This window comes from Amborella trichopoda, chromosome 8 (genome assembly GCF_054954075.1).
Source record: "Amborella trichopoda isolate Santa Cruz 75 chromosome 8, AtrichopodaSantaCruz75HAP2 v2.0, whole genome shotgun sequence".
In the NCBI taxonomy this organism is placed as follows: domain Eukaryota; kingdom Viridiplantae; phylum Streptophyta; class Magnoliopsida; order Amborellales; family Amborellaceae; genus Amborella; species Amborella trichopoda.
In genome coordinates, this window is record NC_142343.1 from 445548 (window position 1) to 473408 (window position 27861).

Consider the following 27861-nt stretch of genomic DNA (forward strand, 5'->3'; position numbering starts at 1 on the left):
GACCCAATTAGTATTTGGGTTTACGTTTTGGATCAAGATTTGATCAAATAGCGTTTGGGTCCAGGTTTTGGGCCTGGACCCGACCTGTTGGGTTAAAAAATTGGACCTATACTCGGACCCGAGGTCGGGTCTACTGGTCTGAGCACCAAGGTCTGGTCGTGGTCGTGGCCATTGCCACCCCTATTTCAAGGGAGAGGTCTTCTTTTCTTTTTTCTTTTGGTAGGGTCGGCTTGGTTTGTCTATGGAAGTTGGAAGCCTGGTTATGCAAACCTCAAATTTGTAAACAAATAGTAGAATATCAGTATGCTTTCGCAACGTACTAGATGAACATCAAAAGGCCAAAAAATTTACCAGGGTTAACTGAAAACTCAAAGCAACCAAACTTTGATAATGTCAACATGCAATGTGATATAAGTTGCTAAAAAATATCCAAAAAAAAAAAAAAAAAAAGAAAGAAAAAACTAGGTCCGAAACTCGAGTCGTAAACACAACGTATTACTTGGATCAAATCTTCCCCTTTTTTGGCTGGAGAAAAATGAGACTTCTTTGTTCCTTGCACATGAGTGGGTAGCGTGAACTTTTTGCCATGCAACTTGGTATGAAACCCCGATGAGTCCTAATCTATCATCGGAACTTTATCCCAGCATTGGAATTTTATCCCAATTATTTGAAGCCAGCTACGATTATTTAAAGCTAACTACATACATCCAATTCCACCATTCCATTCCGGCCTGAATAGATTAAAAAAGAAAGTATCCCTTTTCCCTTCCCTGAGGGCACCATTCCATTCTAGCCTTAATGGCTTAAAAAAGAAGTACCCCTTTTCCCTTCCCCGAAGGCTTGGTTATTAGGAAAAGATCCCCACGCTTAATTGGCAGCACTTGCACTTGATGATTTGCAACGCTATGTCCTTGGTTCAATTCCTACCAAGGGTAAGGCCAAAATACCAAGGGTGGGGGCCAACAAAAAAAAAAGGCCTGGTTATTGTTCCACTTGATTATGATATTAAGACTACCTTTTCTTTTATCACAATCACCTGACAATTGACTATGAGGATGTCAAAATGAGGCCTTGTTCCATATATATCTAATTAAAATGGAGTGCACCAGAGAGACAGCATGTCTACAACCCACTGATCTGTAATTGTTGTAAAAACTTTTCATTAATAACCATTGACATTGCTATTTCATAACGGGTTATGAAAGTAAAACCAATAAAAGTATTTTGTAGTGCATCCAAAAAGAATGATATGCCAATCGGCATCGCAAATGATAATACACTCCAAGAAACCTGTAAGATGATGTGCAGGCTTATTTAGTTCAACTGACAAAGAATTACCGTTAACTTCTAAATTAGAGTATGATTTAACCAATAAGAAGATGTAACCCTGGTTTTGACATTCAGCCACACAAAACCCTCCTAAGTTGAAAGAGCCAAGCCGCCACTTGCAGGCCGAGAAGGCGAGCCTCCACAATTATTTCCTCAACCAAGATGCTCAATCCTGACCATAATGATTTCTTTTGTTGCATCCTCATCTCAATGATAGCCTCGGACGAGACCCTCCCAATGATTAAGAATGTGTCAAGAGAAGCTCCCTGCATACATCAGATGGACACAAATGTTTATAGTATTTGTGCAACCACTATTACAAGTTAACCCAGTAAAGGAGTTCACAGATAGAGCATCATCAACCAAAGTACCAAACAACTTCTCTACCACTAAGCCGAAGCCCAAAAGACAAAACAGCTGAAGCCTAAGACACACTAAAAAAGTGAAAGCAGCAGACATGGAAATTGATGCTTCCTGCACCTTCATTTCTCTGTCGTAATATGTGAGAGAGATGTGTATGTGTGTGTGGGAGAGAGAGAGAGAGAGAGAGAGAGAGAGAGAGGCCAATGCCTATGTCCTGCCAATAGGAAGAGAAGCAAAGGGCAAGCTGGGGGGTGAAGTCTTTAGGCACCCACTGTCCTGCCAATAGGAAGAGAAGGAAAGGGCAACCTGGGGGGTGAAGTCTTAGGCACCCACTGTAAAGTAGAGGCGAGAGAGAGAGAGAGAAAGAGAGAGAGAGAGAGACACGCTGGGTGTAGAAATAACAAATCCTTCAAAGTAATTACCCCCCAAAGCTGGCACATCTGAATTTACTCTTGATTTGAGTTGTTCAAACAACCTTTTTTTTTAACCTTTTTAATTCATAATCAGAATAAAGAATATTGCTTTTACTGTAACATGATAACTTTCATAAAATATTAGCAACCAACAGCATTCTATATTTAACATTAGAGTTCTAAAATTTTAGGAAATTCATGAGATAAGGAGTCCTAAAATAGGAGGGAAAAAAGAGCCAAAATTCGAAACTCACATTCTATTTATTCTCTCTACTAGTATAGATTTGTAGAGGAAAGGATACACAATAGAATTACAACAAGATGCACTCATGTAAAGGGACACACCTACACAAATTCTACCACAGATGAGAATAAGCACACTGGGCTCAATTATTCAGGACGATGTCGAGAAGTAAGATATGGTGTGGTAGGTAGGAAACATTACAAGATAATACTGAGTTTTTCTATCTAAATTCTATTTGTGAGAGATGAAATGATGAATGATATACCAAAGAACTGTTGACAGCACGTAAGCAGTCGTTTGTCTTCAGCATCAATAATATTACACGAGGCAGTCTACTTAACAGCTCTGAGATCTGTGAGAAATACTGAGAAGCATACATCTGCACAGAAAATGGATATTCCCAAATTAACATAATTAGTGAAGCCCTTCAGTAGTAACACCAAGGAATTAGTATCCAGACAACAGCAAAAGTCCTAAACATATTCCAACAGCCAACAGATAATAATGGTGATGAAGAGGTGCAACTTATGAAAGCCCTTTCCAATGATATATTACATAACCAGTAATGATATGCCAAAACAGTACATGATCACTTAGAAGCAGTATTACATATCAATGTTCTCAGCATCGGACCGGCCACCGAACCCTTGAGGGGTATGATCTAGTTAAAATCATAGTTATAGGGAGCGCCATGGTGGACATGATTTGGGCTCCGGAATCCAGATGCTGCGATCCAAAGCTGCGATCTCGACCGCAACTCGTTTTTTTTTTTCGAGCACTTTCCACAGAATCTCGCTTCCTTATTTGTAGGAACCTCAATCCCACCTAATCACGGTGCTCAATCCCGTTATTTGTGGATCTTTATCCCTATCATGTTCGGATCGCAATCCACCAATACAAGGAACTCAATCCCTATATTTATGGATCTCCATCCTTATCGAGATCTCGATCCCTATATTTGTGGATCTCCATATCGATCCCAAACATCAAGAATTGAAGTACCTAGGTTGCTACTTGAGTTGTAAAATGTATAAATCATATCAAGAACTAAAATAATTAAAGCATTTAACACAAACTGAAGAGGGAACCCCATCTGTTGTGTAAAGGGATCTAGTTTCCGTGAGCATTGGGACTACGATCTTTTAGATGCATGGATCAATTTATAAGGATCACAGTCCCTGAGAATTTGGGGTCGCGATCCCATGGGAATGGCGGTCCTTGAGAAATGGGATCTCGCTCCCATGAGTGTTGGAAACGAGATCCTTTATATATGGCATCTCGCTCCGAGATAGATACATCGTATAGAGTGCACTCCTTGAATGTCAGAGCTTCTGTCACCCTTCGATCCGCCATTCCTGCTCTCAATCCCAAAACCATTCCCGCTCCGAAGCCCGGTAACTACGGTCAAAACCGGTCCAACCGCCAATTAAATTGGTTTTGATGCAAGGCTATCAGATTTGCTTCAAAGCCATCTTTGGTTTGGTTGAAAAAAGGAAGCGCTTCAGTGATTCGGCCGATATGGGGGAAGACTTCAGATATTTTTTAAAAATTTTCAAAAGCATTTTATATCTATATATATATATATATATGGAAATGTATACAACGAGACTTTATTTTCGATACAAGGAGGGAATAATCATTATTGATCGTTGGATTTGAAATCGGGTTCTTGAGGATATGCCATTGTTTAAGTATAAAGTCCAAAACAAAATTTCTCGAATGTTGTGATACACTTTCATCAATTGGATTTTACATCCAATGGCTAAAAGTGATTATGACATCCTTATACCAAAATAAAAGGTCCCATAGTATATATATATATATATAAAGAGAGAGAGAGAGAGACAGAGAGCCAAGGCTCTAAACAATCAAATTAGAGCCCACCTCAAAAATTTCACTAGAAGAGATTATTTTGATCCCCAAATATCCTCAAATTGAACTATGTTAGTGATTTTTATCCTAACCTTGCACTAGACTCTAAACCTTTATATGATAGACTAAAAAAGAATCCTCCTCCTTGGACTGACATCCATACTCAAGCAATAAAGGTAATAAAGAGCAAGGTAAAAACCCTTGAATGTCTTTCTCTTCCACATCCTACTGCTTTCAAAATTATAGAATGTGACGCCTCTGATAAAGGTCTTGGTGGAATTTTAAAACAACAAATTGATTCTAAGGAACAATTATTACGCTATACATCCAAAGCATGGAACTCCACACAGTTAAATTATTCCATGGTGAAAAAGGAATTATTAGCCATAGTCCACTGTGTTACCAAATTCCAAAGTGATGTTTTAAATCAACACTTTCTCATACGCACTGACTGCAAAGCAGCCAAAGATATTCTGCAAAAAGATGTGCAAAATTTGGTTTCCAAACAAATATTTGCCCGCTGGCAGGCCATTCTCTCTGCCTTTGATTTCTCAATAGAACATCTTCCCGGGTCTTCTAATTCTTTACCCGATTTTCTCACCCGTGAATTTTTGCAGGGGGGCAACACTGACGCCAACGACGAAGCTCCATTATCTCTTGCTCTCCAATTATTCCAAGAGAATCAAACCAATACTACTCTTTCATTTTTAAATATGGGATCCCGAGGCAATACTCGCAGGGATAAACAACCCATGAAATCTCTAGTACCTTATGAAAGAGAACCCTCACCTTTGAATATCCGTTCACCTTCTCAATCTCCAATCCATCAAATAACTTATCCAGAAGCACATGCTTCTACTCCCACATTCTCACCAGCTCAGTCAAAATCTGTTCCTCCATCAAATACTCCACGATCTGTATATATTGAAAGAGCCTTTTTAATGGATATCACCATTGATGAACATCAAGTTCACATGGATCCAAGCAAACTTGCACCATTATACTTGCTCAATCATCTTAATCCTATCAATGGGGTTAAGACTCGAGAATAATATGAAGCCATACTCATGGAAACAGGGTCCATCTCTGTTGTCCATTACTTCCAACAAAATACTAGAATAATAGCTTATTCTAAAGTACAAATAAAGAAACTTCTTTCTTATGATGAGTGGGGTAGCAATCCCGCACAAGGAAAGAAATTACAAAACCCAGAGTTTTCTTATAAATATTTTAAATATGCCGAGTATATAGAAGCCTGGCACAAATTCTTTTACTACCAAAATCCTAACAATACTCACAGCTGGTATTTACAGTTCCGGCTGCCTATTTTTGAAAGATTCCCCACATGGTTTCAAAACTGGTATTTTGTGTGGGGTTCAACTGCTTTGATTTTATCTCCTCCTTTCAAGGAGTTGCAGGAACAATTCATACAATACAATAATAGTGATACTTCAGTTGACACTCACCTTTACTTTATGGCATTGTACCAAATCCCTTGGATTATGAAATGTGATTATACTATATCACCCAATACCACAAATGACTATACCTACATCCCTCGTCTGGGAAAAACCATACCTGTTAAATGGTGGGATATCTTCCAAATGGATCTCACCAAAGCCACTCCAAAGAGAATACCTCCAAAAACACCCAAATACCAGGAAAACCCAAATACTGCAAACACCTCTTTTGACTTTCCAACTTATCTGCGAAATATGTTACAAACCAATCCCCATGCATCCAAAGAGGAACTGGAAAAACAAATGAAAGAAATTTTTGCTGAAGCCGGAAGAAAGCCAACATCTTCCGAAGAAACCGTACAGTCCTCTCCACTCCATACCAATAGGTATCTCCAATTAAGCCAAAGTAATCCAAAAGAGACAGATCCCGAAGAAACAGATCCGGAAGAAGATGATCCGGAAGAATTCAGCCAAAGACCATAGCGACATCCATGACGGCACAAAGAAACAAACAATAAACGACAAAATGCTATTCCAAGATTCCATCACCGACATATGCGACAAATATAATGGTCCTGTCACAGACAAAGAACACTGTGCTCCACTGTAGCAATAATGTAATATGGCCAAAAGAGCCACTGTACATAGATGCTCTTTTCTTTTCTTTTCTTTTATTTTTTGTCTTCTTGCTTCCACTCTCTTTTGTCTTATTCAAGGCGAATCTCTTTTGCCTCCACTCTCTTATCCTCTCTTGTCGTCTAGTACCGACAATCCTCCACTTGCTCTTGTCGTCTTATACCGACAAACCTTTCCAGTTTGTCGTTCTCTACTCTCCCCTTTATTCCTTTCTTCATGATGAAGGAACTTCTCTCTATATAAAGGAAGCAGACCCTCTTCATTCGGCAGGGTCTCACTTCTCCTCCTCTCTTCTACTCCCTTGCTCAGAGCCCTCCAGGGTCGCTCGCTTCTTCTTTCTCTCTCCCTCTTCACCCTGCTTTAACTTGCAACCTACAACCTACCTGCAACCTACCTGCAACCTGTTACCTACCTGCAACCTCCTGTTACCTATTGCAACCTGCAACTTACCGGAAACCTGCAAACCTACCTACTACACCTTTCAGTCCCTGAAAACTCTTAACCTTTTCTGAAGCAATAATAATTTAGAGCTATCCTCGCCCTCATAGCTCGACATAATCAGGTTCTTTCTTACCTTACTTTGTTAATTATGTGTGATTGTAATATCAACGATTTACCCTCATACTGCCCACATCACTGGAAGTTATTTTCCAGTTACTGTCTGTGTACACAGTAAGTTTCCCTTCTTTGTTTTACCTATTCTCAGTTTGATCTCTCTCTAAAGCATATTCTCTTCTCTTTTCTCTTCTCTCTTCTCTATCTCTTTCTTGTATATCAAGTCCTGTTATTGTACAGTCCTGTAATATGTATTGAGCACATGTTTGTATGAAATATATGTTTGAATATATGTTTTAATTATGCAAATTAAGATTTTGTTTAATATTAAGATCGGAGAAAATAGTTATGCTCAGTGGATAGTATTAGATATATCCATAGTCCCCTTAGTCGGAATAATCTTGTTTTGCCTTAACTATTATAGAATTTAACAAGCAATAATCACTTACAACGGTTTATTATTCACATACTTATTATAAATCAAATACTTACAACTCTGCAACTTAGATAACAATAAAAATAAGCATAAAGTGACAGTGCTGTAGATCTTGGCGAAAGTTGGTATCAGAGCCATAACAGTGAAACACTGTCAACAAATTACAACAGTAGAACTGTTCAACAGTGGAACTGTGTAAACAGTTACAACTGTAGAAATAGTAAAACTGTTCTTTTAACTCCATAAGTTAAAGATAAAGTTACATTTTACTATAAGATACTAAGTAAGATTGACCACCAAGAAAGTTGGTCCGAGAGTTAAGGCAAGAGACAAGTGAAAGCCTGAGGCAAAGTACCGCCAAGGCCAGGGAGAGCCGCTTAGGGAAAAAGCTAGGGCCACTGAATGTCCAGATTGTCATTATCCGCAACCTACGGATGGCTAATCTCATAAAGAATCTTACGGGAAAAACTGTAACTTCATCTCAAAAACTTAAGAGTAAAAAATAAAGAACAAATTATTATTAATGATATTGAGGAAAATATTCAAAACTGGAATATTCCTAAGGTACCAATTCATGATGTTTATAATAAAGGATCATTTAAACTCAAGATGGGTTATGCCATCAAAACTGTAGAAGAAAGTCTATCAGTAACTCAAAACCAAGAAGACTTTCACCTACTCTCAAAGAAAGTAATTGAAAAACATAAAGAAAATAATTACAAATATTTACACATTGGCCTTATTCAAATTGCCGTAAAACCTTTGACCCGTTTAGGGTTGAACACTTCTGTGCTTTTATGCCTAAGAAATACAAGACACAATATATTCACAGACTCTCTACTTGGCATGGTTGAATCCAGCCTTTGTAATGGTCCAATATATTTTAATTGTTTTCCTAATTTTTCTGTTTCTTTGACTGACCCAAATATTTTAGACATATTAACAATAAATCTAAAAACACATGGATTCAACATGATCCATGGCTCACAAAATTTGGCCATAGTATATCGAATATACTATAAAGTCATGAATACTTTAAGTCCAAATACTTTAAAACTTGATCAAAAAGATCAAACGATATTATTTCAAACAAATATAGAAAAATCTAATATGATTGTCCCAAAAACCATAAAATGGTCAGATATAGTATTACCCCAATCATGGGCATTACAAAATGCCAACCAACCACAAGAAATTCCTCAAAATCATATTCCCAATCAAATAATAGAACATACAGATGGTAATATTGAAATTAAGTTTCAACAACCACAAGTACAGGATGATATTAATATTAATAGGAGAAGAAATATTAAAAATAAAATACTAAGTAGAAAATCCTATTCTCACAATCCAAATATCATTATATTACCTCCTCCTACTCAACCTTCTTCATCAAATTCAGATATCCAATTTCAAGGAACACAAAGAACCACAGATAATGTTGTGATTCCTACATACACATCCAAATCTCATACAACACATACTACTGAACCCAGTATAGAAGAATTACAAGATTTTCAAGTATGTACTCTACAAATAGAAGAAGATACTTATGATAATAATCAATATTCAGATGAGTATATAGCAGCCTATCTAGCAGCTAAGCTAGAAAGGAAAAAGAGAAAAATAAATAAACAATTTATCAAAAAAGATTATTTATCAGAAGAAAATAAAAATATAAGAGAATGGTATTTGAAAAGATTTCAACCTAGATTAATAGAACTAATACATAAAAAATATAATAAATTCTTACACAAAGAAAGGTCAAATATAGGATTTTTTCAATGGCTCAAAGAAATGTGTATAGAAAAGAATATTACTATTCCCTCATTTGATAAAATTCAAACAATAGAAGAAAAAACATACATTAGTACTGATGGTACTACAACAGCTAGTATACATCCGCCTGAAAAGAGTATTATACTCAAAGCAGCTATTCCAAAAAAGAATGAGCCTACACAACCTCAAGCACTATATGACATAGTGGCTACACCTTATAAAATCATACCTAAAGAACTAAATAAAAAACAAGAATACATTCCGCATATTGTAGAACAAAACAATTATACAAACTTATATTTACAATCCTTAGGAAAGCAAACAGAAAGGATAGAAAGGATTGTATCCAAAGACACATCTGCTGTTTCCTCTATTCCTAAATCAGTATTATTTAAACCACCTCCAGAATTAAATAAAAATAAATTTCACATTGGAGACAATAATAAATCCCTTATGGATCAATTAATATCAAAACTATCCCAGTTAGATATCAAAGGAGTACCATCACCTCAAATTAATATTCCTCCGCCAACCATTATTTCTCAACCACCTGAGTCTTCTGACAAAGGAAAAGCCATAGTAATACCTGAGCATGAAACAATGATGCTTACAGAAAAAGAACCAATTCTAGAAGATACTATCCAAAACCAAGAAAAAGCATTTATGGATACTACTCCTATAATTGAAACCATCAATAAGATAGCTTATGGAAAATATTGGAAACCTATAACAGCCTTACCCTATCATAAGAGACCTACCCCTGTTGATATACAAATGGAAGAAGATCCTATACAACAGGCAGTAGCCTATTCAGGACGATCAATAGTTAATTGGCAAATTGATGGGTTATCTGAATTAAAAATACTAGATGTTATGAGGCATATGACAATATATGCTTCTGCAAATCAAATGGCAGGCAACCATGATCCAGAGGTTGCTAAAGCAATAGTTAATGGATTTACAGGATGGTTAAGAGGATGGTGGGATTTTTATGTAGATGATGATACAAAACAAAGGATCCTGAATAATACAAGACAATGGACAGGAAGAAATGAACAAAATCAAGAAGTCATATACACAGAGAGTGATGCTGTGAACACTCTAATATATACCATTACTTTACACTTTGTAGGCAGTACATCATTGCTAGCAGCAAGATCAGAGGATCTGCTATCTAATTTACGCTGTCCTACTTTATCTCATTATAAATGTTATAAAGATGTATTTTTCTCAAGATTATTAATACGAGAAGATTGTCAGCTAGACCACTGGAAGGAAAAATTTATAGCTGGTCTTCCATATTTATTCGCAGAAAAGGTCAAAGAAAGACTGCGAAAGAAACATAATGGAATAATTGTCTATTCATCATATACACTCGGAAAACTCTCCGCTGAAATATGTGCTGAAGGTTTAGCCTTATGCACAGATATGAAATTAAAAAGACAACTCGATAAACAAAAGATCACCAAGAGAAAGGAACTAGGTGATTTTTGTGAACAATTTGGATATTACCTTGATAAGAAAAATATGCCTGACAATGTATATAAGAAAAAGAAAAAATACAAAAAGGAAAAATATAAATATATATATATATATATATATGAGTAATAACACTATGAGACCCTCCCACACTCATGTGAGTAGGACCCCAAAGGATCACCATTAAATTTTGACATAGATATCTAGAAAAGTTATCATATGGGTGAGGGACTTGGGTGAATGGGTTTATTGATAACTTTTCTAGAGATCTGTGTCAAAATTTAATGATGATCCTTTGGGGTCCTACTCACATGGGTGTGGGAGGGTCTCATAGTATCATTACTTTATATATATATAGGAAAAAGCTGGGATTAACCCACTAGCTCATATGAACATATGAGCCCAACAGTTCAGATTGAATCTGGGTTGATCTGACGATCACAGATGTCCGATAGTGCTTGAATTTTATTTATTTTTCTACAAATTCAAATCACTTGAAATTTTAGGTGTGTGTTCTTCTCATCAAGGCGCACCAAATAAAAATATAAAAAAATTATTCGTAAAAATAAAATAACCAAAATACCCCCTGAAACATTTTGGGGGTATTTTGGTCATTTTATTTCATGTAAAATATTTTTTTAATATTTTTAGAAGATTCACTTATTTTTTATAAACACACGCCTAAAATTTCAAGTTATTTGGATTTGTAGAAAAACAAAAATCAAATACTAACGGACATCCGTGATCGTCGAATCGGCCCAGATTCAATCTGGGTCATTGGGCTCATATGTTCATATGAGCTAGTGGGTTAATCTCAGTATTTTCCTATATATATATATATATATATATATATATATATATATATATATATATATATATATATATATATATAGCAAGTAATTCTTTTTTGACAGTTGAATAATTCTTTTGAGTAGGATTCCAAGCTTTGGAAGTAAAGCGTATTAATTGTTCTTTAGAATTTATGGATTGTTTTAATATACCGTCAAGTCCTAATTCAGAAGCATCGCATTCAATTATTTTAGAAGCTGTTGGATCAGATAAAGTTAAACATGGAAGTTTTTTGGCCTTAAGTTTGAGTCGCTGGACAGCCAAAGTATGAATATCAGTCCAAGGTAGAGGATTCTTCTTTAATCGGTCATATAAAGGTTTAGCATCAAGAGCTAAATTTTGATAAAAATCACTTATATAATTTAGACATCCTAAGAATCTTTGTAATTCAGTTTTGTCAGAAAATTTATCAGCAAAGAGAATAGATCGATTAATTGGGATAATGGTCCCTTGATTTATATTATGTCCTAAAAATCTAATTTTTGTTTGGAAAAGGTTTAGCTTTTTAGCAGAAACTACTAATCCAGCATTTTTAACTCTATGAATTTTAGCAGAAACTACTAATCCAGCATTTTTAATTGTATGAACAAAAGTATGAAGATGTTTAAAATGTTGTTCAAGAGATTCAGAAAATACGAGGACGTCATCAATATAAACTATCATGAATTTATAAAAGGGATTAAAGATATCATTCATTATTTTTTGGAATTCAGATGGAGCATTTTTAAGACCAAAAGGCATAACATTCCATTCATATTGTCCAAAAGGGACATTAAATGCTGTTTTATATTTATCTTCTTCTTTTATCTGTATTTGCCAAAAACCAGATTTTAAATCGAATTTGGAGAAGATTACAGCATGTAAGAGTCTATCGAGTAAAATTCAGGAACTGATCTGAATTGCCTCAATGAAGGATTAGTCCCTACAAATTACTTTGATAAAACTACCCAAATTCTTAATACTGCAGATGGCAGTAGACTATTCATAAAATACAAGTTATCTAATGCCAAAATTTATACTGAAGGACATTGTTTTCCTACTCCGGTTATTATGGTCAAAAGACTCAGCCAAGCTATAATCCTTGGCGTACCTTTCCTCACACTATTATATCCAGTTACTATTTCCCATAGAGGTATTGAAACAAATACTCATGGTACCCCTATAAAATTTGAATTTCTTGATAAACCCAAAATTAAAGAAATCAATACTGTCAAACAAAAAGAAAATTTTTTAGGATCATTACAACTTGAAATCAAACATAAAATTATCAGTGAAAAACTCCAAACTAATGATAGGATACAAAAGATACAACTCAAAAGTTTTATTATAAGCGAAATATGTAATGATAGAAAACAACATATTGTTGGACTACCATATGAATCAAATTTCAGTGAAACAAAAATACCGACAAAAGCTAGACCTATCCAAATGAACACAGAATTATTATAGAATTATTGAAATACAGTTTACCACAAATAATAGAATTATAAATAATGCATCCATCTCAGGTACTCAAGTACTCATTCTTTCCGAGAGTCAGAACCTCCAAGAAAATCTATTACTACTTATAATAGAATTCCTCCTATCATAAATATTCCATCAACACCAGTAAAACCACAAACTGATGGACTCCTACGAACGACTGGTAATATCATTATTCCCCAATACAAAGAAGCTCAAGAAGAACCTGCTGAAGCAGAGTTCATTCAAGTATTACAACTTGAAGAAACATTTGATAAAGAATATATCATAAAAGATTTTTTATCTCCAGAAAATAAAAACATCAGAGAATGGTATGTAGCAGAATTTGAACCTAGATTAGTAGAATTATTTCATATAAGATTTAATAAATGGAGAAAAAAGAGAAATAAAGGAACATGCTTTTTCGATTGGCTAAAAGACATTTTAACCCAAAAAGGTATTCCTATTCCTAATTTTGAAATAAATACATTAGAAACCCAATATACAGTATTTAATACTACTGAAGGAAATACAATTAAATCCATACATCCTCCTGAACAGAGCTTGAAAATACAAGGAGTTGCTACTATGGTATCAGCTACTAAAACCCCTGCTACTCCAGAACAAAATATAGGATCCTCATCCTCATCCTCAAACCAAACGGTTGTATAGGAAACAGTAGCTACACCATATAAACTCAATAACGCAAATATAAGCTCGTATAGAACTACTTCCACATATAATTGAACAAAATAATTATACAAATCTCTGCCTCCATACACTTGGACAACAAACTAATAGAATAGAAAACTTATTACATCCTCCCATTTATAAGGAGAAAAAACAATTATTTTTTAAACCTCTTCCTGACTTGAATAAAGAAAAATTTCATATAGGCGATGATAATAAAACACTTATGGATCAATTAATCTCCAAATTATCCAAAGTAGAAATAAAAGAGCCTAAACAAACAATTGTTCTACCAGACAATGATAAAGGAAAAGCAAAAATCCCTGAACATGATAATATGACTCTACAAGAAGAAATACTTTTCCAAACCAATGAAACCATGGAACCACCAATTGCCAACACGATAAAAAATATGCAAACAGCGTTTTCTGAAATTCAAATTACTCCAGATACTATAAATCGAATCAATTACAGTAAAAATTGGCAACCAATAAATGCCCGACCATATTATAAAAGACCAACCCCAGTTGATATCCAATTAGAAGAAGACCTAACAAGTCATACTTCTACATATACGGGTCGAACAATTATAGATTGGAATATTGATGGAATTTCTGATCACCGAATATTAGATACAATGAAACACATGACTATGTATGCTTCGGCATGTAAAATGGCTGGTAGCCATGATCAAGAAATAGCAAAAGCTATAGTCTCAGGATTCACCGGATGGTTAAGAGGATGGTGGGATTCATATCTCAATGAACAAACAAAACAACAAATATTAACTAATACTCGACAATGGACAGCAAAAAATGAACACAACCAGGATATGGTATATTCTGAAAGTGATGCTGTCAATTCCTTAATCTATACAATTGCCCTTCATTTTATAAGGAATACTTCAATACTTGCAGCACGAACTGCTGATCTTTTATCTAATCTACGATGTCCTACACTATCACACTATAAATGGTATAAAGACGTATCTCTCTCTCGATTACTCATACGCGAAGATAGTCATCTTGACCATTGGAAAGAAAAATTTATAGCAGGATTACCTTATCTATTTGCTGAAAAGGTTAAAGAACGTCTAAAAAACAAAAATAGTGGTGTAATCAATTACTCTCAATATACTTAAGGAGAATTATCTTCAGAAATCTGTGCTGAAGGCTTAGCCCTATGTACGGATCTGAAACTCAAAAAGCAACTTGATAAACAAAATTTAAGTGATAAAAAAGAGTTAGGAGATTTCTGCCAACAATTTGGCTATCATATGGATCAAACTCATATAGATAAAACTAAACCACATAAAGTATATAAAAAGAAAAACATCGTAATAAACCCGAAAAAACACATAAGTCTTTTCCAACCAAACAGAAAAAATATAAAAAATTTACGAAACGTTTTGCTTCCAAATTATCCCAACAGATCAAAAAGAAATTACCCGTTTGTTATAAATGTGGCAAAGTCAGCCATTATAAAAGCCAATGCAAAGTCAAACAAAACTAGACTCCATTACATTAGATGAGTCTATCAGAAATAAAATCTATGATATTATTCAAATATATGATTCGTTTGATAGTTCCGATACAGTCTGATAGTTCAAATATATGATTCGTTTGTATCGGAACTATCAGAAGAATCATATATTTGAATAATCTCATAGATTTTATTTCTGATAGACTCATCTAATGTAATGGAGTCTAGTTTTTGTTTGACTTTGCATTGGTTTTCATAATGGCCGATTTTGCCACATTTATAACAAACGGGTAATTTCTTTTTATTCTGTTGGGATGATTTGGAAGCAAAACGTTTCGTAAATTTTCTATATTTTTTCTGTTTGGTTGGAAAAGACTTATGTGTTTTCTCGGTTTATTACGATGTTTTTTCTTTTTATATACTATATGTATTTTATGTGGTTTAGTTTTATCTATATGAGTTTGATCCATATGATAGCCAAATTGTTGGCAGAAATCTCCTAACTCTTTTTTACCACTTAAATTTTGTTTATCAAGTTGCTTTTTGAGTTTCAGATCCGTACATAGGGCTAAGCCTTCAGCACAGATTTCTGAAGATAATTCTCCTAAAGTATATTGAGAGTAATTGATTACACCACTATTTTTGTTTTTTAGACGTTCTTTAACCTTTTCAGCAAATAGATAAGGTAATCCTGCTATAAATTTTTCTTTCCAATGGTCAAGATGACTATCTTCGCGTATGAGTAATCAAGAGAGAAATACGTCTTTATACCATTTATAGTGTGATAGTGTAGGACATCGTAGATTAGATAAAAGATCAGCAGTTCGTGCTGCAAGTATTGAAGTATTCCTTATAAAATGAAAGGCAATTGTATAGATTAAGGAATTGACAGCATCACTTTCAGAATAAACCATATCCTGGTTGTGTTCATTTTTTGCTGTCCATTGTTGAGTATTAGTTAATATTTGTTGTTTTGTTTGTTCATTGAGATATGAATCCCACCATCCTCTTAACCATCCGGTGAATCCTGAGACTATAGCTTTTGCTATTTCTTGATCATGGCTACCAGCCATTTTACATGCCGAAGCATACATAGTCATGTGTTTCATTGTATCTAATATTCGGTGATAAAAAATTCCATCAATATTCCAATCTATAATCGTTCGACCCGTATATGTAGAAGTATGACTTGTTAGGTCTTCTTCTAATTGGATATCAACTGGGGTTGGTCTTTTATAATATGGTCGGGCATTTATTGGTTGCCAATTTTTACTGTAATTGATTCGATTTATAGTATCTGGAGTAATTTGAATTTCAGAAAACGCTGTTTGCATATTTTTTATCGTGTTGGCAATTGGTGGTTCCATGGTTTCATTGGTTTGGAAAAGTATTTCTTCTTGTAGAGTCATATTATCATGTTCAGGGATTTTTGCTTTTCCTTTATCATTGTCTGGTAGAACAATTGTTTGTTTAGGCTCTTTTATTTCTACTTTGGATAATTTGGAGATTAATTGATCCATAAGTGTTTTATTATCATCGCCTATATGAAATTTTTCTTTATTCAAGTCAAGAAGAGGTTTAAAAAATAATTGTTTTTTCTCCTTATAAATGGGAGGATGTAATAAGTTTTCTATTCTATTAGTTTGTTGTCCAAGTGTATGGAGGCAGAGATTTGTATAATTATTTTGTTCAATTATATGTGGAAGTAGTTCTATACGAGCTTATATTTGCGTTATTGAGTTTATATGGTGTAGCTACTGTTTCCTATACAACCGTTTGGTTTGAGGATGAGGATGAGGATCCTATATTTTGTTCTGGAGTAGCAGGGGTTTTAGTAGCTGATACCATAGTAGCAACTCCTTGTATTTTCAAGCTCTGTTCAGGAGGATGTATGGATTTAATTGTATTTCCTTCAGTAGTATTAAATACTGTATATTGGGTTTCTAATGTATTTATTTCAAAATTAGGAATAGGAATACCTTTTTGGGTTAAAATGTCTTTTAGCCAATCGAAAAAGCATGTTCCTTTATTTCTCTTTTTTCTCCATTTATTAAATCTTATATGAAATAATTCCACTAATCTAGGTTCAAATTCTGCTACATACCATTCTCTGATGTTTTTATTTTCTGGAGATAAAAAATCTTTTATGATATATTCTTTATCAAATGTTTTTCAAGTTGTAATACTTGAATGAACTCTGCTTCAGCAGGTTCTTCTTGAGCTTCTTTGTATTGGGGAATAATGATATTATCAGACGTTCGTAGGAGTCCATCAATTTGTGGTTTTACTGGTGTTGATGGAATATTTATGATAGGAGGAATTCTATTATAAGTAGTAATAGATTTTCTTGGAGGTTCTGACTCTCGAAAAGAATGAGTACTTGAAGTACCTGAGATGGATGCATTATCCATAATTCTATTATTTGTGGTGAACTGTATTTCAATATTTCCGTCTGTATATTCAATAATTTTGTCTGAGTAGATATTTGTGATGGTTGGTTTTCATTATGGATAGACCATGTTTGGGTAAAACAATATCTGACCATGATATTGTCTTTGGTATAATTGTATTTGATTTTTCCATATTGGTTTGAAAAAATATGGTTTGTCCTCTCGTATCTATTTGGAGTACATTTAGACATAATGTAGTCATTACTTTGTAATAAATTCGATAAACAATGGCTATATTTTGAGAACCCGTCATCATATTAAATCCTTGAGTTTTGAGATTTAAAGATAAAACATTTAAAATATTTGGATCTGTAAGAGATACAGAATAATTTGGAAAACAGTTGAAATATATTGGTCCACTACATAAACTAGATTCAACCCTACCTAGCAGTGAATCAGAAAATCTATTATGCCTAGTATCGCGTAACTAAGATAGAATTATTTAGTCCTAAACGAGTCAAGGGTTTTACAGCTATTTGAATTAATCCTATATGTAAATATTTATAGTTTTTTGTTTTATGGACTTGTAATATCTTTTGAGATAGTAATTGAAAGTCTTCTTGATTATTTGTAACAGAAAGAGTCTCTTCTACTGTTTTAATAGCATATCCGATTTTTAGATCGAATGTGCCTTTCTTATAGACATCTGATATTGGAACTTTCGGTATGTTCCACGTTTGTATTTGGTTTTCAATATCATTAATAATAATTTCCTTAGAGATCTAAAAGTTAATACTAGTTCTTCTATCTTAAGAAACTTAATAAATTATCCATTAAAGAAAGTTGGTCCGAGAATTGAGGTTAGAGACGCTCAGGACACCCAGTCAGTTGACCGCTTAGGCTAGGAGAGCCGCTGAGGTCTAGAAGACGTAAGAGGTAGTCAAGGAGGACTGTCCAGATAACACTCAACCGCAACCTAATAATGGAAAAATTTATTAAGAATCAGACGGATAAAACAACTAGCACAACTAATAGAACTCTAAGGATCAAAAACAAAGAGGAAATTATTATTAATGATATTGAAAAATATATATATATATAGGAAAATACTGAGATTAACCCACTAGCTCATATGTGTTCATATGAACCTCAATGGCCCAAATTGAATCTGGGCCACTCTAACGGTCACGATCTCATTTCGTATTTTAATTCTAATGTTTTTCTACGAATCCAAATTATTTGAAATTTTAGACGTGTATTCTTCATAAATAGAAGAATCTAATAAAAATATATAAAAAAAATTGTAATAAAGAAATTTGATCAAAATACCCCTAAAACGTTTCAGGGGTATTTTGGTCAATTTATTTTTGCGAATTATTTTTAAAATATTTTTATTAGGTGCTCCTTGATGAGAAGAATGGACGCCTAAAATTTCAAGTTATTTGGATTCGTAGAAAAAAAATTAAAATTAAAACACGAAATGAGGTTGTGACCATCAGATCGGCTTAGATTATGTTGGGCTCATATGCTCATATGAGCTAGTGGGGTAATCTCAGTATTTTTCATATATATATATATATATATATATATATATATACACACACACACAATGCGATAGTTTAATGCCCTAGGAAAGATTACAAATTACAAAAATTTATCCTTGACTACTATGGCCAAAACTTAATTCTTCAGCCAAATTTTCCAAATCTCGTTGAAGCAACGAAGCACACCAAATCAGACCGAATAGTTTGTACAGTGCTTCGCTTTGCTTCGATCTAGGTGAAAACCCAAAGACTTCGGCCGAAGAGAAGCTAAGATAACATTGGTTTGACGGCATTTTAAAAATATAAAAAAATATGAATAAAAGTCTAAAAGATGACATATGTTAGAAAAAGTTGTCCAACTTTGTTTGGCAAATCAAACCCGTTGAAACCAGCAAGTAAGACCAACCAAAGTGTTTGACAGGTTTTTCTACCAAACCTGGTTTTTATTTGGATCAAACCCACCAAGGCACCAATCAATGTTTTGATCAATCAGACAGCCAGTCAATCCGGCCTTGATAACTATCTTACATATATTGATATATACTTGGTGAATGGTGTGAATTCCAGTCCGGTATGAGACATGTTAAGGTGGTTATGTAGGCTTCCAACCTATAGTATTGTGGTTGAGAGCTCTTAATCTCACATACTAGATTACCAACTTAAATACCACACATGCCCATAAAACAGGTCAAAGATGCAATTAGGAGTTCAGAAGTTTGTGAGCCACAAAAGTTCAATTTATTACATAGAAATCAGTAAGCATAAAGTGTTCATGTTCCAAAATCAACCTAGCATGGACATGTGGCTAGTGGAGCAATGCAATATGATGCTTGGCAAAGGCGTTTCAAAATGTCCCAGTGGTTATAACTAGTAATCGCTGGGAGGGAAATCACATTGTTAGAGTTAGCCATGGAGTAGCAGATTTGCCTACTTCCAAAGTACGTATAACACCGATCAAGACATGGGTCAGTGGGTAGGCATTTTCTAAAGCGGAATAAAATCGTGTGCAAACATCATAAAAGCTTCCTCACACACATGCAAGATTCTACACTTCACCATACTAGCTAATATATTGAAGGATCATAATCAAATTCACGATGACTAAACGGAAAGAAAACTGAGAGAGAACTAATAAAGAGATATACAGAACAGCTGGAGCGTCATCCAATATTGATGAGAATAAAATGAACAAGATTTGAAAAGAAATCACCTTATATGCGACTTTAAATCATGTTTATGGACTAACCTGGAGTTCCTCACGATCACTCTCTGTGCCTTGTATCATCAAATGATCCACAGATGGATCAGCAACTCTATTCCATGGCCTCATTGTAAGAATGCCCGCAAATAGAGTATATAAATCCTCCCCTGCACCCAGCTTCACACTATTTTCCTTTATTCCTTTCACATCTGCAAATATAAGAGCCTAGCGTAATAGATAAAGGGTGTGAATAGAATGCAAATAAATGAATCAGCAAGTCTCATAATAACTGAACGTTTCTTTTAGAAAATTTTATAATATTTAAATTATTAGGCCAGATATGCTAAGATGTCAATAGATTTAACAATTACCTTCCATAATGCCGCATAGTTTGATCTTGTGGGGAAATCAAGAGTCTTATATAAGCCATGGTCAAGCAATACTAGTTGTGGTTTTTTCTTGCCTGCTAATAGCCAGATGGGGAAAACATATTCAAATGTGAGACAGCATATATTGAATTTTCCCATTAGATTATCTGCTCAAAAGATGAAATTGCATTATAAATGAGAAGAACTAAACGTACAAGGCATAATTCTATCTCCCACAGAAAATCTAGCTTTAAATATGTCAGTTAACATTTTTGTAAAGACAGTTACTTATCCAACAATTTTATATATCTGTAACTGAATTTTTAACCCTTTTTTTTTCTTTTTATAAAAACTTAGAATCTTGAGACGTGTACCTCAAGACTTGCCTGACAATTGCAAAAAGTCTGTGATGCATGTAGTAAAGTTTTCAAGACAAACTCTGAAAAATATCAACTTTAAAAAATATGCATAAATCAACCGCGGTCTTACCTAGGATGTTTCTTTTGCCTGATGGTGCTGGCCTAACCAGCATGTTTGCGGCATGTGGATCACAATGAACAAATCCATGCTTAAAAATCATTTCCGCAAATACCTGACTAACCTGAAAAGGTCTCACACATAACAAACAAATGATGTAGGAATGTTTCCCACAATAATATACACAACGAAATCAACAATTTCTTTTTACTATTTAAGCAAACAAATGAAGAAGGGAGGAACATGATGAATGATACATGCAATATTATAGAGCTTACCAATTTTGCCACTTCAGTGGGCTGGATTCCTTGCTTACGAATGGCATTCACATCAGTTACTTCAGCAGCATCCATGAATTCCATGGTCAACAGTTTAGAGGTACTCAAGTTCCAGTATATCTTTGGAGCATAGATGTAGTCTGCCATATGAGGAGATAACCTCTTAAAGTTATCCAAACACTTCTCGCTATTCTTGGCCTCATACAAAAAATCTAACTCCTGGTGTCCAGAACTACGACTTGTCAAAATTGCAGCCCAATCAAAGCTGATGTTAAGCCTCTAATCAGTGAGAACTTTGAACACTACCAAACAACTTCACAAGAAGGTGAAGAAAAATGCAGCACAAACTTTACATAAAAGGATACAAACCATGACCTAAACCACAAAACATAACAAATGATCCTAATAGAACTTTATAAATTGATATTACAAAAGCCTTGATGCATACGTATGTAAGTAAAAAAGAACGAAGCCAAAAGCTATAAATAGGATACAAGATGTGTCATATCTACTTATGGTCTAAGTATGTCATTGAAACAAGTAATAAGTATTTTCCTGGGTAACACCAAAGAAATGAATCACTCTGGGGAGTGGAACACTAACAAAATACACACATGAATCACAATAAATTTCATCAAATGACACCCATCACAAAGTCAGTTTTGAACAATTCACTACTGTTCACCATAAATGTGACCTGAACCAACAATCCTAGAAACTCCAAGAAACTAAAAAAATGACACAACCAATCACCTCCTCTGTTATCCTCCTCCACTTCTCTCTTGAAGGTAAAAATAAGTGATAGGGCTATTTCAGATCGCATGAGGCATAGGGCCATAGAGACATAATCCTAAGGGACAATGTCTCCAGTGGTCCTTTACAATAGCTAAATCATGCTGGCATTCGACAATCTTGCTACTACTGTTTTTTTTTTGGTCTTCTCTCTTCTCCCCCATCCATGTATATGTCTCAGTTTACTTATACTTCCAGTAGAACTTGATGTATGCATTACTTCAACAATGAATGATAGTTAAATATAAAAAAAAAGAGACACAAACTAAACAAAGCAAAATAATAAAAATAATAGCAATTAGAAAAGAATAAAGAAAAGGAAATTCATTAACCTCCATTATAATGATCTAGTTCTCTTTCTTGAAGTTGCAATTTCTAGTTTCCATTTTCTTTAATAAAAAGAAAATACATTGCCCTCTATTGAAATTTGCTATGTCGTATTTAATTAAACTGGCTTATTGATCTGATTCATGACATTTAGCAAGTGAGCATCTTGTCCACGAATGAATTGTCATCTACTTGATGACAGGGAAGTGCGATCAATATACCTACATATCTACAAGAACACTTGAAAGCCCCAACACCTCTACCATGCCATGCTAGGATCCTCTCCAAATATAGATCTCAGACATAAACACACTCACTAGTCAGACGCTCACGGTCCTACCTACGAGAGGAGCTCAGACATAAACACACACACTAGTCAGACTCTCATGGCCCTACCTATGAGAGGTTTTCACAACTTCAGTACTACAAATAATGTGCAGACATAGATAAATGTACCAGCCCATATTTTTCGGTGCCTTCAACAACACTCCTATTAGCCTTTGTCCTTAAACAATAAAAATTCTGGCAACTATGCTAATATCCATAAAACACATTCGAAAACACTAACTTTCGCCGCCAGTGAGTGGATTTTCTTAGATATATTAAGAGGAAAGAAGACATTATATATGAAAAAGTAGCAATATCAAACAGTTGGAAAAATAGGAATTACATTATGCTTATTGCACTTGCCTTTGGTACGCTGTCATGGATTTCATCAATCAACCACCTGTAGTACATGGGCAAAACCTCATAATGCACAGAAGATCCACAAAATACGGCAGCAAGTCACATTGCTTCCAATTATGAGAAACTATTGACCAACGTTACCTGTAATCGAATGATGGGAAACACCAGTGAAGAAAATTGACGATTAACCCAACAGTAGCAGAATCTGCAGCAGCTGTGTCCGTCATATGAGTGTGCTGAATCTGTATTAGAAGATAATATCTCAAAAGGATTCCATTTTAAAGTTCAAATATATCGGTGTGTGTGTGGGTGTGTGAGTGTGATGTTTAAGAAGAACAGTGAAGAATCCCACAGAGTATGAAAGCATAGTTACAACCTTCACCGCAACTTTTTTCCCATCATGAGTTCGAGCAGCATGGACTTGTGCAAGAGAAGCACTTGCTAGAGGCACCGGATCAAACTCCTTGAAGACCTGCATAACATAAAAATGGAGGTTGGTTCCAATGAGGAACTTCATAAACACAACTTTGTAATATAAATTAAAATATTTTAAAAATGGAACAAGTTCCAATGTGTAAGCAGATAATCAAAATTCTACCATAACTCTTCCTTCATGCATAATCTAAAAACAATTGAGCAACTGAAACTAGTAATTATCACCAGAAAGAAAGAAGCCTACTTCGTGAGGTGGCCTTCCCAGCTCTTTCATGAATACTGCACAAATTTGCTCGTATGAAGAAATTGGACATTTGTTAAGCATTGAAGTCCTCATAACCTGTACATATTCTTGAGGAACCACGTATTCCTACAAATGAAAATGACATATTTTGTCCATTGAATAGTATAAATGATAATTGTTCAAATCCACATTGCATAATTCTAATGGTGGCTTTCGTTTTCCCAACATTGTCTAGAGGTGGTTTTTACGATTCAATAATTGTTGCTCACTTGTTTCCTCCAGTAAACAATTGAGCAGGAAGTTAAAACTCACACCTTTTATCAATTCACATAGCAATACAAGAAATGAAGGAACACCTTACCAGTTGACTGATGTGCTGCCCAAGCTTAATATATATTCCGCCATTGTGAAAACACAAATCTCGCAGTCTACGTGCACAGCGAGTGTGAACTTCATGTTTGACTTTCAGCCTTTCCAGGCTTCCTTCTGGAAGCCCCCATAATGAATATTCATAATCTGGTAATAGGCATAAGCACCTACAGATGTCAGCAATTTTTAATATGACGATTTATAGCATGAGAAATTTTCATAACAGTCCATGGATAATTTATAATGATAATTAGTCATTACTTATCCAAAAGAGAGATATAATTGTCCATTAAAAATAATCAGAAAATAACCAGCACAAATTCAAGAAGAGAAAAATTATAGAATCAACAAAATCATCCAACATTATCTACTTGTAACAACAGGAACAGATGTATTAAGCTATTTCAAACCATTCAAGATAGGGGTGGCAATTGGGTCGGACAGAGTCCGGGTCCATGTTTTGGACCTAGCGGGTCAGGACCGGGTCCAAATCATTTGGACCCGATCCGGGTCGGGTCCAGGCTCAGCTTGGACCCTATCAAGTCGGGTCGGGGGTCGACCCGACCCAGTATATAATATATAAAATATGTACTTTAGAATATATAAAATAATTTTTAATTCTTTTTAAATTTCTAGAGCTTGGTCCGGGTGGGGTCCCTGGGTCTGGGTCCAAGAGGAATCTAGTCTGGTCGGGACCGGGTCCAAGTGGAACCTAGTCAGGTCGAACGGGACCCGACCCAACCCATTGCCACCCCTAATTCAAGACCATACAACTATATGTTATGCAAGTATGACTTTGTCCATAAAGAATGGCTCATTGGGAAACTTGAAGCTACATGCAATAAGAAAGAATGATTAATGAGGAAAGAGAACCACACGTTCCCATCAATCAGCATCACATTACTTTCACCAAAAATGTGGATAAATAAGACCAAATACCTCTGTAACTTCTATGGTTGAATTATAATGTTTCCATGAGGATTGAGGACAAATGCATAACCATAAGCCCCAACTAGAGAAGTATATCATTTCAACTTCCACCATAAACAAAACAAAACACTGACAGTAGCAAGCAAGAGAGACTTGCTATAGAGAGATTAATTTACAATTCTCAGAAAAGGGAAAGAAAAAAGAAAAAACTGCCAAAATAATATCTTCTTTTGTAACATGGGTACAAGAAACACCCACATAAGAAAAGGGAAATCTATAAACGTGCGCCTGAGAGATTAACTATTTAACATTTGACTTGTTGTCTTTTGATTTAATATTAGAAAACCCATCAAAATACAAATGATAGTGAGTCCAAATAACAGAAAATGGGTAAAATGTTATATAGTTAATAAGTTAGGTATATTTTGTTAAATTTCCCCCAAAAAATACAAATTTTTTACTACAAACGAAAACCATCTGAATTTTACCAGGATGAATAAACCTTGAAATAATTATACTTAACAGGAATAATTAATTTAGAAAGAGAAATTAGTCGACACCATCTCCAACAGCCTAATACCCAAACAGAAATTTAAGAATTTAAACACTATCATCACCACCACAAGAGAAAACTGCCAATAAAAGTCGAGAAACAATTATATTCATCGTCACCATTTTTTTTGTTTGGGTAAATCAGTGGGGGAGAAGGCCCCCTACCCTGTTTTTCCATTAATAATGCTCATCGTCACCATTGATCATCATATAAGTTCCACCCGATTAAGGAGTCTCCTCATAGTTTATCGAGAAACTCGAAAGGTCAAATTCAAATAAGGAGCAAAAATTGCATTAAAGGAGGCATCCTGATCCCCAACTTTGAGGAAAGATGGTAAAACAGAGAGAGAGAGAGAGAGAGGAGTTACCAAAGGCAATGGTGGCAGCTGTGAAGGCATCGAGAATGAGGCGGAAGGGGACAGCAGTGAAAAGCTTGACAGTGGGGGGGATGTTTTCGTTTGAAGAAGAAGCAGCTGCAATGGCTCCTCCACCACCCAATAAAAGAGAACCCGTCATCACCCATTTCCTTCTAGACCCAGAGAGAAACCGAGAAGCCATGAATGAAAGTCGAGGAGCTCTCTCTTTCCCCTTTCCCCCTCTCTCTCTACGGCGTTGGATTCAAATGGTCGAGAAGGAAATTCATGGCCACCGCGTTGGAATAAAGTAATTGAGAAGAAAATTTAGGTGCATGTACCTGTGTCAGAAACTCAGAATACTACATATACATATACCATATAATCAAAGAGATATATATACACCAACACTCCGCCTCAAACACAAACTCAAGATACTTTCCCACAAAACCATTAACAAGAAAATTGAGGTGAATTTGAGAAAGGGAGAGAGGAAATTATAATGAATTTGAGAGAGAGCGCTCTACAAACGCAATTTTTAGAGAGAGAGAGGAGCGCGCTCCAAGATCGCAATTTTTAGAGAGAGAGAGAGAGAGCTCTAAGACTATGAACGCAGTTTTTAGAGGGAAAGAGCGTTCCAAGAACGCAACGCAATTTACAGAGAGAGAAAGAGCTCCACATCTATGGAGGCGGATTTCTAGAGAGAGAGAGAGAGAGAGCGCTCCAAATCTATGAACACGGATTTTTAGTGAGAGAGAAGAGAAAGGGGCATGGCGTTTCCTTGAGTCGTATCGGAGGATGGTCCATAAAACACATGAGCGGTTCGACTGCCCTTTTTTCCATCATTTTTTTTATTCAAAACCCAGAATCTTTGATATTTGGGGATTAAAGGTTTCCATTGGAACTGAAAACCCTAATCTTTGGACCTAGATTTTTGGATTTATTAACGAGACACTTTATTTCCTGATTAGCGTTTTTATTATATTTGTAATTTAAATATCAATATAAATATTTAGAATTTTGGATTTATTAACGAGACACTTTATTTCCTGATTAGCTTTTTTATTATATTTGTAATTTAAATATCAATATAAATATTTATTTTAGGAGGAGATTTGGTGGTGCACGCTGGAACCCTGCTTACCTTATTGTCTTTTTCTTTAGGGCTTGTTAAAGTTAAAAATAAAATTAAAAACTCGTTTTCTATAATAAAGAATAAAGTTTATATAAGGGTGAGGCCCTAAACAATCAAATTACGGAATGCTATAAAAATTCACAAGAAGATGTTTCGATGATGAAAGACCTTCACTTCGATCATCTCAACTTCAAAATTTATGTACATAAGAAAAAATAGATGTTATATTATTGTTTAAGAACATGGGATGAATTGCCTACCGACTGATTCGTATTCGGATTAAAATAATTGATGAACTAAAAGAACAAAGCAATTTTAAACTTTTTTCGTCTATGATGGTTTTTTTTTTTTTTTAACACTCAGTCAACACAATCAATAATGGTTAACAACATTGTTTTATAATGGTTAACAACATTGTTTTTCTTTTCTTTTTTTTGCTACGGAAAATATAAGTCCGTGTTATATATATCATATAAGACCTAATTGAATCACCGATTCCGGCTAGAAATGAGTATGGTCATGAATGATTGGGATACATATCAACATTTTTTCAAACAGATATCCTAAAGCAACGTGACATGAATTCGCAATCTAATATAAAGACCAAACAGCTCCATTAAACAAACAAAAGTGAGGATAAGATTTGACAACTTTACCTAGTGCAAGTAGAATTTCATCTATCTACATTATTCATTTTAATTGGATGGTATAAATTCAATATTTTTTTAAAA

At 34.8% G+C, this 27861-nt stretch overlaps 1 protein-coding gene across 18 annotated transcripts; it reads right to left on the reverse strand.

Moving 5' to 3' along the window:
* Positions 1 to 1133: 1133 nt before the first annotated feature.
* ATH9 (ABC2 homolog 9) lies at positions 1134 to 26950 on the reverse strand. 18 transcript variants are annotated; one of them, XR_016060179.1, is made up of 13 exons: positions 26011 to 26950; positions 24153 to 24307; positions 23792 to 23917; positions 23489 to 23584; positions 23254 to 23354; positions 23116 to 23152; positions 21307 to 21525; positions 21041 to 21152; positions 20555 to 20646; positions 20229 to 20392; positions 9596 to 9673; positions 2615 to 2728; positions 1134 to 1595 (listed from the first exon to the last, which is right to left on the reverse strand). XR_016060179.1 is itself a non-coding variant. In XM_011626460.3 (12 exons), the coding sequence occupies exons 1-12, from the start codon at positions 26198 to 26200 to the stop codon at positions 1401 to 1403; spliced, it is 1617 nt and encodes a 538-aa protein (XP_011624762.1). In that variant the 5' UTR covers positions 26201 to 26950; the 3' UTR covers positions 1134 to 1400. The 18 variants fall into 18 exon arrangements, 6 of the variants coding, with proteins under 6 accessions (XP_011624762.1, XP_020525060.1, XP_088729190.1 ...); XR_016060171.1 differs by having other exon boundaries at positions 20229 to 20408; XR_016060177.1 differs by having other exon boundaries at positions 20555 to 20649.
* Between the last annotated feature and the right edge of the window lie 911 nt (positions 26951 to 27861).